General features: G+C 31.9%; 1 protein-coding gene across 1 annotated transcript; it reads left to right on the forward strand.

Moving 5' to 3' along the window:
• Positions 1-12,184: 12,184 nt before the first annotated feature.
• LOC114715730 (trypsin inhibitor B-like) lies at positions 12,185-12,823 on the forward strand. The gene has a single exon (XM_028900605.1). The coding sequence runs from the start codon at positions 12,185-12,187 to the stop codon at positions 12,821-12,823; it is 639 nt and encodes a 212-aa protein (XP_028756438.1).
• Positions 12,824-14,613: the final 1,790 nt, after the last annotated feature.

The following is a 14,613-nucleotide window of genomic DNA, read 5'->3' on the forward strand; positions in this document are numbered from 1 at the left end:
TTTGAGCTCCTAAACTCTCCAGTTTGTATAATCTAATAAAGATGACGATGAAGTGATAGTGCGACATATCTGATCTGTTGCACTGTTTATCTCTCTATGGATTAATAAAATAAAGTTGCACTAATTGTCATCCATAAATTTTTCTTGAGATGTTTTTTCCCAACTCATGCTATTGTTATCTATGTGAAGTTATAATTTTTTTTTTCTTTAGGCTTTATTTAGATTGAGGGAAACATGAGCGGAAAATGGGGGGGGGGGATTTTATTAGGACAGAAAACTTTCAAAAATAACAAATTTTCTTATTTTCGAGAGTTTTATAATTTCTCTCGTAACATTCTTTTCTTTTTATTTTTGTTTTCGTTGAACTAAGTACGAGGAAACATAATTCACTGTATAGGAATAAATGAATAGTGTAACACGTAAGGGAAAATAAAGGAGAAATATTAGTTGTCATGGATCGCAAATATAATTACGTACGAGGAAATTAAATAATTATTTATTAAGGTAAACAAGCGACTTGATCAATCTATATATGAATTATTGAATTTTAATCCTGTTATTGCTATATGCTATTTAATATTTTATTATTTTTTCTTAAATTACTAGCTACTCTTTTAGTAAAATGATGTGCATAATATGTTGCTTGTAAATATTGAATAATTTTGTTTTAAATCATGGAAGATGAGATATAAATTTTCTAAGCCAGTTTTTATAGGTGATATGAAATTGAGATGTTTGTAAATTATGATAATTGAGTTGACATTTATTCCAGTAGAACCCATCTTAGCCAGAGGCATTTTCGTCCGTCCATTAAATAAGTTTTGAACATGTAATGAGCAAAGTCTTTAGCTGGCAAAAAAAGGGGGGTTATAATAAGGTCCACCCAAGAGAATTAAATACAAAAAGGTCTCTTAAAATTATGAAATTATTTTCAAGTCCCAAGGACCTCATGGCAATAAATTCTATTTGTTTAATTACTAAATTGTTCTTATCTTTTTTGAAAAAATATGTATTGACAACTGAAAGTGCAGTCGTTAACAACTTAAGGTGTAACAATTAACAACCATCGCAACAAGTATTGACAATATATTTTCTCAAGACATCATAAAAATATGATGCATGAGTTGCCAATATCTGCTATGATGGTTGTTAATCATTATATATTAAGTTGTTAACGATTGCATTTTCAGTTGTCAATACATACTTTTAAAAAAGACAAGGACAATTTGGTAATTAATAAATAAAATTTATTACAATGAAGTCCCTTGGGACTTCAGATTAATTTGATGATTTTATGGAACTTTTTTGTATTTAATTCTTTTCGATAGAATCTTATTGTAATTTTTCCACAGAGAGAGAGATCAAAGTCTTTAACTGTCATTTCTTATGGGGGGGCCTTAAATGTTTTTGTCACTGGGGACCCTGTTTCAAATTCAGACAGCAACTCCTTTCAATAAATTTTAGTAGAGCTAGTGTCTATTACGAAGGGAAAGAAAAGGGTGAAGGACAATCTTGGTAATACCTATTATCCCATAATAAATATCTACTAATAATTTTAGCTTTTTGGATCCATTTCATGAATAATGATATGAAGAGTATTGTCATCCATAAAATTACTTACTCGTTTATTTATTAGGGAAAACTAGTTTGGAAGGCCTTGTAGTTTGATCTCATTTTGAATCAGGTCCCTAAGGTTTTTTTCCTTTTTATTAACTGCTTTAAGTTTGTACTGTGATATCTGTTGACCCTCCTGTTTCAAAACCGTTCAACTGGAATGAACGGACCCTTGACCGCAGTTAGAGAGAACTGAGGTTGCAGACTGGCGGATAATTTTGACGATGTGGACTCATCTCCTAACTCAACGTGGAAGATCCGAGAGTATTATGGAAGCTCGCTTCATCACGCTGGGTTTGATTCACTGAAGGCCTTCGATCTCTATTCCACTAAGATTCATCCCGCAACTGATAGTAGCGGATTTTATTGCAAATATATTTGGGCACAATTCTATTGCAAATGAAAATTGATCCTCAGTCTTAAACAACTGAATTGAATCCACATCATCATAATCACACAGCACCATGTCTTTGCACTAATTTCTAAGTTCATCGTTAAGCTTTATCTTTGCCATGAATCTTCAAGTACATGGTAAGAATTTTTCATAGCATAGTGTTTTTTCTAGAATTACTTAATACTCATCTGAACCTTAATATAAGACCCATTTAGCTAATTTGATTAGATTAAGAAAGTTAGATAAGTTAGTTAATTATAAGAAATATGACATATTTTTCCTAAAACACCATAATTATTTTCCTTAATACTCACTCTCCCTCTTCTATTTGATTATATATGGTTGAGGGAGCATCCATAAGGATAATTTAGGAAACATTGATAAATATGAGAAATAGATCTTATATTTAGGATCAAAACTAACTCAATAATTAGGTTTTATATTGAGAATAGGAGAAGTATCAAAAGCACCTTGTTCATAATAGGTGTCCCAAAAGAGCCCCTCCGGGTGCTTGCTTTCCCCCGGATCTTCAATATTACTGCTGCATCTCAGTTCTCTCTAGCGGCAATCAAGGATCCTTTCATTCCAGTTGAACAGTTTTGAAGGAGAAGGATTAACGGATATCATGGTGCAAACTTAAAGGAGTTAATAAAAAAGGAAAAAACCTCAAGGACCTGATTCAAAATAACGGCAAATTACAAGGACCTCCAAATTAGTTTTTCCTATTTATTATTCTATTTCATTTTATGTACCAATAAAATGTCGTGCGAAACTACTGGGCGTGGTAACCCTGGGAAAAGTCTATCTTTCATTTGAAAAAAAAAAAAACACAGGTATTATTACACCATATAAATCCTTTATTTACTAGTCCCCCAACATTTTTCAAACCACGAATTCTTCGTTTACGAATATTTCAACGCCAATTTTAATGTTCTTCTAATGTATTTCTATGTTCAACTTTATTAATTTTTTTTCATTTAAGTAGGAGCTATAGATTGGCAGAGTTGGTTAATTAACCATAAACAGCTATTTTGTTTATCAATCACTGTCATATGGGATGGATCATAATATGCATTATATGCAGCTTATCTGTTCTCCTTTTATTGCACAGTCATATAAAAATGAATCAGAGCCTAGAAAATTTAAACTAGATCGAGTTATATGTTACTTCCTTCTTTACGAGGAAAATAGAAATAAGAGGTGAAGAGAAAAAAATTTCAATAAACTCGATTTATAAAATTGAAAAAGTAAAATTTTAAAATTTTCATAAAGAGAATATATAAGATGAAAGAGTAATAAAAATTAATTAAAAGCCTTTAACTACTCCACTTTTCTAATTTTTTTAAATCAAACTTATTAAAAATTTTCCTTTGCCTCCCCTTTCCTCCATTTTCTATGTTACTAATCTCTTACACATCTCTTTTTTTAACTTATTCTTTCTCATCACCTTTCCTTTTTTTCTGTAAATAAGAATTTTTTTAAAATAAAATATAATTTTCACCCCTTCATTGTGTTTAACTAATACTACCTCTGATCCTAATTATAAGAGCTAGTTGACTAATTTGAAGAGATTAAGGAAAAAAGTTAAATTAGTTATTTGTAACAAATATGTATTGTCTTTCCTAGAATATCTCTGCTAATTAAGTATATTGGCGATAACTATCATTGTTAGAAAGATTATTTTGAAAAAAAATACATAAATATGAGAGACAAAATGGATTAGGGTCTTATATTTAGGACCAAAATAAAAATCAAACAAGGTCTTGTATTAAGGACCGAAGGTAGTACATAATTCAAGGTTATGAACAGGCATCAGTGGAGGCTGCTAAGCGAAAGGTTAATGATGATGTAATATTACTTATTAGAGAAAATTATCCCTAAGGTCCTGATTAAAGATATATTACCTCCGATTCTTGATATAAGAGCTAGTTTGATTTTTAATTTGGTCATAATTATAACACTCAAATCCACTTTATCTATCATATTTATCTATTTTTTTCTAAAGAACTCCTTATACTAGTTACATATGTTAAATATCACTTGCTAATATATATGATTAACAAGAGTATTTTAAAAAAAACAATACCTATTTATTACAAATTACAAATAACTAACTTAATTAATTTTCTTATATCTAGCTGGACCGGAGATAGTATACCACCTCATGTCCTAAGTATTAGTTACAAAATGATTCCACTACGAAGTGAATCTTATATTTATGATGAAAAGGTACGTGGTGTGTGTATATGTAATCAGTAAAAAGTTCTAATAACAAGTGGACCTTATTATACATTGTTATGAGATGTTTTAGTAATCTCATCCCAGCCCATTCTTTGGGATCACAGAGCCATTTTCCCTACTTATTAATCATAGATATAAACAGCTACATGTACCTCAAGCATGTCTCACGTCGTCGTCGTCATTATTATCTCTAAGCTTCAGAGGTTCAAAGTTCAGGCCACCATAAAGGACAGATCGGAGTTTGGTTATAACTGTCCACGCAGACCCCAATATCTTTACACTCTTTCTACTTGGCAGAAGACAAGCTTACAGTGATGTTTAATCCCTGAAACAACCTTAACTTTCTTGATAACGAACCAACCAGCAACCAGGAACGACACGGCGTCATCAAATTCTAGACCACTACCGGCCATCACAGGCTTTCTGGCCGGCGGGAAGGGACGGATTATAAGTGGTGACGAGCCATTTGCCTTTATCGGCACATATGTTGGGTGGAAAATCAGCGAACTCGAGGCTTATGGGAACAGTTGTGCCGAGGATAGCTTGTCTTGGTGGAGTTAAGAAGATTATTGGTCGTCCTCCATTGAAGGGATCATCAATAACCACAGATTGCATGGTTCTAGGAGCATGGTGGGAGAAAATATAATCCCACTACCTCTAACATGAGGGTCAGGGTTTATGAAGTACGTGTGACATTTCTCACAAATTCGCCGTCTGTGTCGATCAGTGGCTCGCCGCGGCGGTGGTAAAGGCAACGAGAAGGGAAAAGGAAGAATGCAAATAGTGGAGTAGGCTTCATTGTTTGGTGGGTGTGTGGTGATGTAATGCGAAGAACTTTAGGTTTGGTTCTGGAGTGTGGGTAAATGAGGAAGAGGAAGCTAAAAGTTATAGATAGGCAGCCATAGCAATTAAACCTAAAAAATGGTGGGAAAATCAAATATTTTCTTTAGGGTTTTAGCAATGAGTAAAACATGAGAAGGATAATTAAGGATGCCACCTCCATCTGGCGGCAAATCTACAAGGTTAAAGTATTTCACTGTTTATCACAGTAATGAGTATTTTGTGATTATTGTTGTTATGAAATCTAAATCCTTTACAATTTGATTTGAATTGTTGGTGTTTAAAATTTTGGGTTAATGCAATGATTGGTCCGTACACTTCACATTTATTTTGGTTTTGGTCCCTGGAGTTTGAAACCATTAATATTGGTCCTTTAAATTTGTTCTCTTAAAAACGTTAGTCCTTCTATTTTTATACTCCTGTGAAAAAAAAATAACAGCAAAATCGTACCGCCTGCGTGTTTCGCTTTGCATTCATCTTAATTAAAAAGCTAAGCATGTGAAAAGATTAAAAAGAGAACAGGGAGCGTTGAAACCATTCAAAGAAGAGGAGAAAGAGAAAAGGGTTCTTTGTTCAGTTTTCCTATTTGGGTTCTTTGTGTCAGTTGATTGCTCTAATTTCTTCCCCTTTTTGTGTGTTATTGTCGTTGCTTGCCTTTGTTCGTTCAGTCCATGGAATCCATAATCATCTTAGTTGGTTCGCATAATGCTTTGTTTTTCTTCAAAATGATTTACCTTTCAACTAACTGAAATCCTAAGAAGATACACCTTTCAACTGACAAGATTCTTCTCTCACATTCGCCTAAAATTATCCCAGCAACCTCAAGCGACTAAAACGAAAGCTTTGGCACACAGCTATGGTGCGAAGCTTTTATGGGATTTTGCCCTAACTCCTTTGTTCTCTGCGTTGTCTTTGCGTGAGTTGTATTCTCTGTATCGTCTTTGAGAGTTTTGACTTCTGCTTTCTTTTTCTTTTCTTTTTTCAATATTATTTAAAGGTCCAGGTCACACATGACATGTGTCAGTTATTTTCCACCCCATCTCGTTTGGTCAGCATCCTGATCATCACTTTAAACACTGTTAGTAAAACCTAAGCGTATTTAACAGTGTTAAATCTAGATCCAAGTCCTTTTAAAAATGGGGGGACTAATGTTTTCAACGGAGCAAACCTAAAGAACCAATATCAAAGGTTTCAAATTCTAGGGACTAAAACCAAAATAAATGTAAAATGTAGGGACCGATCATTATATTAACCCTAAAATTTTTAATCTATAATTTTTTAATACTAATTTATTTTTAAAAAAATATAAGTTATAAAGTTACTTTTATTTTGAATGATATGTTTATTAAAATAAAAAATTATTTAGAACTCATTACTTTATTTATACGATTCCTTCTTTCTGAAAAAGGGCGCATTGGCGTAATTAAACGAAACTTCTCCGCTTTGTTTTTTTTTTTTGGGGGGGGGGGTTGGGGGAGACAGCGAAATTGTCACATAGCCGGGGGGCCGCTTTGAAGTATTGCATGGCATATAAATGTTCTGCACGTTTTGTTTCGTCTTCCACATCAATTTGATAAAGTGTTTGGCTAGAAACTAAATTATACTTCTCCGGTTAATGTTTTAAAAACCGAACTGGACATTAAGCTAGAGAGGTCAGCGGGTCACGGTTCAAACGATCTAACCGGTTAAACTGTCTGGTCAGACCATTGACATATTAAATTAAAAATAATATTATACTCCTTCTAATTTCATATATAAGAGAAGTTTTTTAGGAATAATATTCATTCAATTATTAAGAAAATAATTTGCATATTTTTCATATATCCATTGTCTTTAAAAGAAAATATATAACAATACATAAGAAATAGAGTGTTAAATAAATTTAAAGAGACGAACAACAACACAGAAAATCAACACAATGACAAGCATAAAACATAAATATAATTAAAATAATAATAATTAAAACTTAATTTTTTAAATAATTCTTAGCTTTAAAGAGGCGTTCATATTTAGTGCTCGAAAATGTTTCGAATGTAATCATCTCCAATAGAAGAATACTTATATGTAGAGAAAAATAGCATTAGTTGTCCGTCCCATTTCTCAAGGGACATTTGGTACTTTTTTATTTGCATGACTGCCCCCCGATGGGTATAAACAAACTTAAAAAGCCTATTTAAATTATTTGAATAGTAAGAATTGTATTGGAATAAACTTTTCTCTTAAATTATTTGTCGCTATATACGTAATAGAGTTGTGGAAGAGCATCCTTAGCTTATACTCCTCTGGTCCTTAATATAAAACCCATTTAACTAATTTAATTAGATTAAGGAAGTTAGGTAAATTAGTTAATTATAAGAAATATGACACGTTTTTTCTAAAATACCATAATCATATTTATTAATACCTCATCTTTCTCTTCTACTTGATTATGGTTGAAAGGGTATCTATAAGGGTAATTTAGAGATAATTGATCAATATGAGAAATGGGTCTTATATTTAGGACTAAAACCAACTCACCAATTGGGTCTTATATTAAGGACCGGAGGAGTATATCCTTATAATTTTGCACGTGAAACAAACCTTGATTATGACTTGAATTAATATAAATATACAGTTGATATATGGATTAATAATATAATGAAGAGTTCGCAAGACGATACAAAATAAAATATATAAAACTGGGAGAACAATTTTGTTAAAAAATATATTTGTCACTATATAATATACATTAATACATAGGTGGCGCCCGGCATCCTTATCTAGCGTGGTGGGAGAAAATATAATCCCACCACCTCTAACATGAGGGTTAGGGTTTATGCAGTATGTGTGACATTTCTCACAAATTCGCCGTCTGTGCCGAACAGTGGCTCGCCTCTTTCCACGGTGGCGGCGGCGGTAAAGGCAACGAGAAGGGAAAAAGAAGAATGCAAATAGTGGAGTAGGCTTCATTGTTTGTTTGGTGTGTGGTGATGTAATGCGAAGATATTTAGGTTTGGTTCTGTGGTCTGGGTAAATGAGGAAGAGGAAGCTAAAGGTTATAGATAGGCAGCCATAGCAATTAAACCTCAAAAATGGTGGGAAAATCAAATATTTTCTTTAGGGTTTTAGCCATGAGTAAACATGAGAAGGATAATTAAGGATGCCACCTCCATCAGGCGACAAATATACAAGGTTAAAGTATTTCACCGTTTATCACAGTAATGAGTATTTTGTGATTATTGTTGTTATGAAATCTATATCTTTTACAATCTAATTTGCATTGTTGATGTTTAAAATTTTTAATCTATAATTTTTTAAATAATAATTTATTTTTAAAAAAATATAAGTCATTGGTACGATTCCTCTTTATGAAAAAGGGGGCATTGGCGTAATTAAACGAAACGTCTCTGCTTTGCTTGTTTTTTTTTGGGGGGGGGGGGTTGGTAGGGGCGACGGCGAAATTGTCACATGGCCGGGGGCCCGCTTTGAAGTATTACACGGCATATAAATTAAATGTTCTGCACGTTTTGTTTCGTCTTCCGCGTCAATGTGGTAGGACTCTTGGATAGAAATCAAGATCATAACTTTTAATTTTACAATATACAAAATAAATATATAAAAAAATTTATCTTGATTTATTAAAAAATATTTTTTAAAAGTATTTTTAAATTTTACCAAACACCTCCAAAACTCGCAAGCTGCTTGTATGCCTAATATACCCATTAGATAATCAATTTGAAATTATTAAAAAATTTAATTTAATTAATTATTTATGATAAATGGATGTTATCTTTTTTAAAATATTTTCATTAATTATGTGCATTAAAACTACCTCTTCATAAAAATTTATTAACATGTGTAATCACTATAAGAATTACTTAAAAGCAAAATAAATAAATATGAAAGACAACAAAGATTGTGGTCTTATATTTAGAATCAAATTAAATTTTTAACTAATTTTTATATTAAAGATCAAAATAATATATCAGTTATCCTCAAAATGAATGGATTTGCCTTAGCAACAAAAAATCTATTTTAAATCAAATTATAAATTCTATTCTGAATTGTAAACATTAAGATTTTAATTATGATTTATTTTAATAATTTGTTGTTTTAAATATGAATCTTTATATCTTGGGCCAGAGAAATGAATTTTTATAATTTTATTATTTTCACAGAATTAGGAGTGGAATTTGACCCGATCCAACTAGCTAAACTGGGCAGGTCAGACCGGATTCATTGGGCCTACTGGGACAAACTTACAAACACAAAGCTCTTGGATTAAAGGTAGATAGATAACTAATGGGAGTTGGGTCTAGCAGAAGAGATTAGTCTTTCATAACATGATAACGAATTCCCATTGAGAGAGATGCCTATATTTAGTGCCTGACAGTACCTTGAATAGGCTACTTATGCTTTGGGAAAAAAAAGGATAAATATTTGAGAAGTTTTGTTTTGATTTATATAAAATGTGTTTATAATTATGATTCCAAACAAGATCTAATCTAATACATATTGTTTTGTTCCTTTCTGAGGTGTGGAGGGGGAAAAAAGTATTAATTAATTATTAGGGAAAAAAAGTATCTCCCAATAAAATAGAAAAAAAGGTTAAAAAAATCGTGACACATTAATTGAATATTATGTTAAAAAAGAAAAAATTGAAAAAAAAATACTTGTGACTTCTTTTTTTTGGTTAAAATTATTGATCATGATCGAATGCACAGGGTGCTTTCTTTTTTTCTTTTTCTTTTTTTTATAACAATATTTTGTGGACCGATTAATATGCACGCAGACTCGTCCGTTTCCGCTTTTTCTATCCGCATCCTGAAACACGTGATCATCTCGATTATTGAATGGGAAAGCTGACATTTAAAATAGAAAATATTACTTTAATAATATTCAAAAAATAAAAAACACCCACAATTAAGTTATAAATGTTTATTTAAAAAATTGTCACTAAGAAAGTTTTAGTCAAAACTAAAGGATTTACTCGTGTCCAATATCTTAAAATCAGTTTTTTTTTTTAAGAGTCTAATATAATGTGTGATATAGGAATGTCTGGGGAGTTACTGATGCATCTCATAGTGTTTTTTGGTTGAAATGAATAGGGCTATTTGCATTTTCCATAATTTAGTGTAAGTGTTATGGAAAATAAAACTTAAAATTGTACGAATGAAGCAGATAGATTTTTCGCTGGCATTTTAATGGGTGGATGTTCATAAATTATTGGAAGGATTATTAAACACTTGAAGAAGGAGAAAACATTTTTTTTAGTTTAGAGCTCTACGTGTGTGGCTGAATTGGGTGTTAATATTGAGAGAAAAAAAGCAGCACATAGATAATTAGTTTTTGTTTACGTTTGTAAGTTTAGATCATTTATATTACAATATACATATGAATTTTAAACTTAAGAGATCCTTTTCTTAAAAAAAAAAATGAATGTTAATAGTTTTAATGTTCTTCCTAGTCCCACTAAAACATGTGGAGCGATATATCTCTACATATGTTGTCATCCATCCCATTAAATTTCCAAGTTCACATAATTGTTGGTCTTGTCTCGGTTTTATCGGGACGGGTCAAACTCCACGAGACAAGACATATGGATTATCATTAAAATTTCCGTCAATTCGGCTCAAGATCGAGTATACTTGAACATATAGATATTGATCTGAGAGAAGTGTCCCATCTGCCATGAGATAATTGATTCAGTAAAAAGACGTTTAAGGGCTTAGCAATCTAGCTAAGCTTCTTTCTCAGGCTTCTAGTCTCTAGACATAAGTCTTTGCAAAAATGACATTAAAAAAATTATAAATTACAATATTCTAATTCAGATATTTAAGAGGTCAAAATTTCAGAAATAGAAGTAGTATCTGATATGATATTTTATAAATATAGTCAAATAACTAAAATATCTTTATACCAGATTTTTTAAACAAAAAAAAAAGCTATCAAACTTGTTATTAGTATATTTTTTAATCATTGATTGTTTAACACTTGCACAACTTATTAATAAATAACTTGTCATTATCATTATATTTCTTGTCATTTGTTGTTTAATAGTTATCATTGTCAGTTCATAACTTGTTAATAAACTTTTTGATACAATAACATTTTTGTCATTTAACTACATTTTCAAAATACCAAATCACTCATCACTTCCTTCCCTAAGATTTTGACCTCTTAAATGCTTGAATTAGAATATAGCAATTTCGAACTTCTTTTTACGTCATTTTTCCTAGGTCTTTTATATGACTCTGCTTCAATATATTTGCCATTTTGTCTTTAAAAAGAACAAATAAACAGTATTACCAACTAGGAATTGTATTTAGTTAAAAGGGCTACCCTCTACGAATTAATATTTGAATTCATGTTAAAAGAGATGTTCAACATTTAGTGCTTGAAAATATTCTAAATGAGATCGCCTCTAATAGAAAGACACCTTTTAGTTTGTGAAAAAATAGCATTAGGTGTCCCTCCGATTTCTCAAGGGACACTTGGCACTTTTTTTGCATGACAGCCCCGCCCAGGTCTAAACAAACTTAAGGAGCCTTTTTTTTTTTTAAGTAAAAACATGTAATAATTAAGCCATTTAATTAATTAGCTTTAAAATTGAAGTCTATAATGTTAGTAGTATATAGTAAGAATTGTATTGGAAAAACCTTTTCTCTTAAATTATTTGTCGCTATATAGAGTTGTGGAAGAGCAGCCTTATATATCCGTATAATTTTGCACGGGAAGCAACCTTGATTATGACTTGAATTGATATAAATATATAGTTGATATATGGATTAATAATATAATGAAGAGTTCCCAAGATGATACAAAATAAAATATATATAATATTGGGAGAACGATTTTTTTAAAAAATATATATTTGTCACTATATAATATACATACGTGGCGGCCGGCATCCTTATCTAGTTTTGTACTTTTTTTCCCATCCCATTTTTCACGTGGCTCAAACCCCAAATAAATAATTTTAAACTTCTTTAAGCGGTCACTTCTTCACGGCCAACTCTATAAATTGATGCTCCTACTTCACATGAACTCATCACACCCACCAAATAAAAAACTACCAAGTCTTCCATAGCCATATACACGCACATCACGAAAACAATGAAGACCACTTCAGCGTTGCCTGCAACATTCCTCTTCTTCCTCCTCTTTGCCTTCACCACCACCGCCGCCGCCTTCGCCGGCAACGGCCTAGTGCTAGACTCAGACGGCGATCCATTGAGAAACGGCGGCAAATACTTCATCTCACCTGTAAATGGAGGTGGGATTTTCGCCGGCGCAGTGAGGCACGGATCAGATACTAATTGCTCACTCGCCGTGATCCGATCCAGTAACAGATGGTCAACAACCATATCTTCTCCGTTCAAAATACTTTACATCTCAGAGAAGCTTCCTCTGAACATATCATTCGCTCAGTTCGCACCCAACGTTTGTACCAAATCTAAAAACTGGCTCGTCACGAGGTCGTATCCTATTAGGGAGCCCGTGATGGTTGGAAGTGCTCAAGAGTTCGATGGTTCTGTGATGGATGGTTATTTCTCCGTTTGGTCTGTTGATGAAACCAAAGGACACTATAAGCTTGTCTTCTGTCACACTGGAGGAGAGTGTGGAAACATCGGAGTCCTCGTTGACATTAACAACTTCCAACGTTTGGTCGTCACAGTTGATGAGCCTCTGGTCTTCAAGTTCGATAAGGTTAAGGACAGCTCTGATGCCTCCAAGCTATCCATGGTGGTTTAATTTGAGCTCCTAAACTCTCCAGTTTGTATAATCTAATAACGATGACGATGATGTGATAGTGTGACATATCTGATCTGTTGCACTGTTTATCTCTCTATGGATTAATAAAATAAAGTTGCACTAATTGTCATCCATAAATTTTCTTGAGATGTTTTTTTCCCAACTCATGATATTGTTATATATGTGAAGTTACAATTTTTTTTTTCTTTAGGCTTTATCTAGATTGAGGGAAACATGAGAGGAAAATAAAGGGGGAGAATTATATTACGAGAGAAAACTTTCAAAAATAGCAATTTTGTTATTTTTGGGAGTCTTATAATTTCTCTCGTAACATTCTTTTCTTTTTATTTTTGGTCTCGTTGAACTAAGTGCGAGGAAGCATAATTCACTGTATAGGAATAAATGAATAATGTAACACGTAAGGGAAAATAAAGGAGAACTACTAGTTGTCATAGATCGCAAATATAATTACGTACCAAGAAATTAAATACTGGCTCTGGTCCTTAATATAAGATGTCATTTAACTTTTATTTTGATCCTAAATATAAGACCCCAATCTACTTTATCTTTCATATTTATTCATTTTTTTTTCAAGATACTCCTTCTAATAATGGTAGTTCTAACTAATAAACTTGATTAGCAAGAATATTTTAGGAAAGACAATACTTATTTATTACAAATAACTAACTTAACTTGTTTCCTTAATTTATTCAAATTAGTCAACTAGCTCTCATATTTAGAACCAAGGGTAGTAGTTATTTATTAAGGGAAAGTCGAACAGGCAACTTGATCAATCTATATGTGAACTATTGAATTTTAATCCTGTCATTGCTATGCTATTTAATATTTTATTATTTTTTCTTAAATTACAAGCTCCATTTTGGTAAAATGATGGGCATAATATGTTAGTTCTAAATATTGAATAATTTTTTTTAAATCATGGAAGATGAGATATAAATTTTGTAAGTCAATTTTTATAGGTGATGTGAAATTGAGATGTATGTAAATTATGAAAATTGAGTTGACATTTACTCCAGCAGAACCCATTTTAGCTAGAGGCATTTTCGTCCGCCCATTAAATAAGTTTTCAACATGTAATGACCAAAGTCTTTAGCTGGCAACAAAAAAAAAAAAGGCCAAAGTCTTTAACGGTCATTTCTTATTGGGGGACCCTTAAATGTTATGGAAAATTACACACAGGTCCCAAACAAGAAAATTTATTCATCCATGGTCCCTTTAAATGTTGAAATTAATGTAAAGTTCTCAGGGATTTGTGAGTAATATATTAGAATTATGAAAAGATGTTTTTATCCTCATTTGTTGGGGGGGGGGGAAACAGAGAAGAGAATGAATTGTTAATAGATGTATCAAAGGTCGTCAATGTAACTTATTGATTTGTCAATGACAAGTGCTTTTGACATGATGATATAAAAGATGGCAAGTTTAAGTAAGATGCATCTGTCTTGTTTTCTTCATAGAGGGCACAATTTATTCATGGTATGGAATGTGAAATACAATAAGCTAGGGGTAGTGTGAGAGCAAGAATGATAAAGGAAGGCACATTACAAAGACCTGCAAGAACTCCAATTTAAGTTGAGATTTGTTGGTAGCTTTTTTTTTTTTTTTGCGAATGCATGTGACAATTTTTTCTGTGAATTCATGTATCAGTATTTTTTTTTTTTTGTAAATTTCATTACATGCACCTCAAGTTAAGGGGTCATTAGATAGACATACAACATATATATGTATATGATTTTTTAGAAGGGTTGTTGGTGTAATTATATTGTACA

The sequence above is a fragment of the Neltuma alba genome, unplaced genomic scaffold, assembly GCF_004799145.2.
Source record: "Neltuma alba isolate B1F8T4 unplaced genomic scaffold, ASM479914v2 tig00011610_pilon, whole genome shotgun sequence".
NCBI lineage: Eukaryota > Viridiplantae > Streptophyta > Magnoliopsida > Fabales > Fabaceae > Neltuma > Neltuma alba.

Excerpts from the sequence above, each read along its gene's own strand:
- LOC114715730 (XM_028900605.1), top strand. The coding sequence starts at position 12,185 with ATGAAGACCACTTCAGCGTTGCCTGCAACATTCCTCTTCTTCCTCCTC.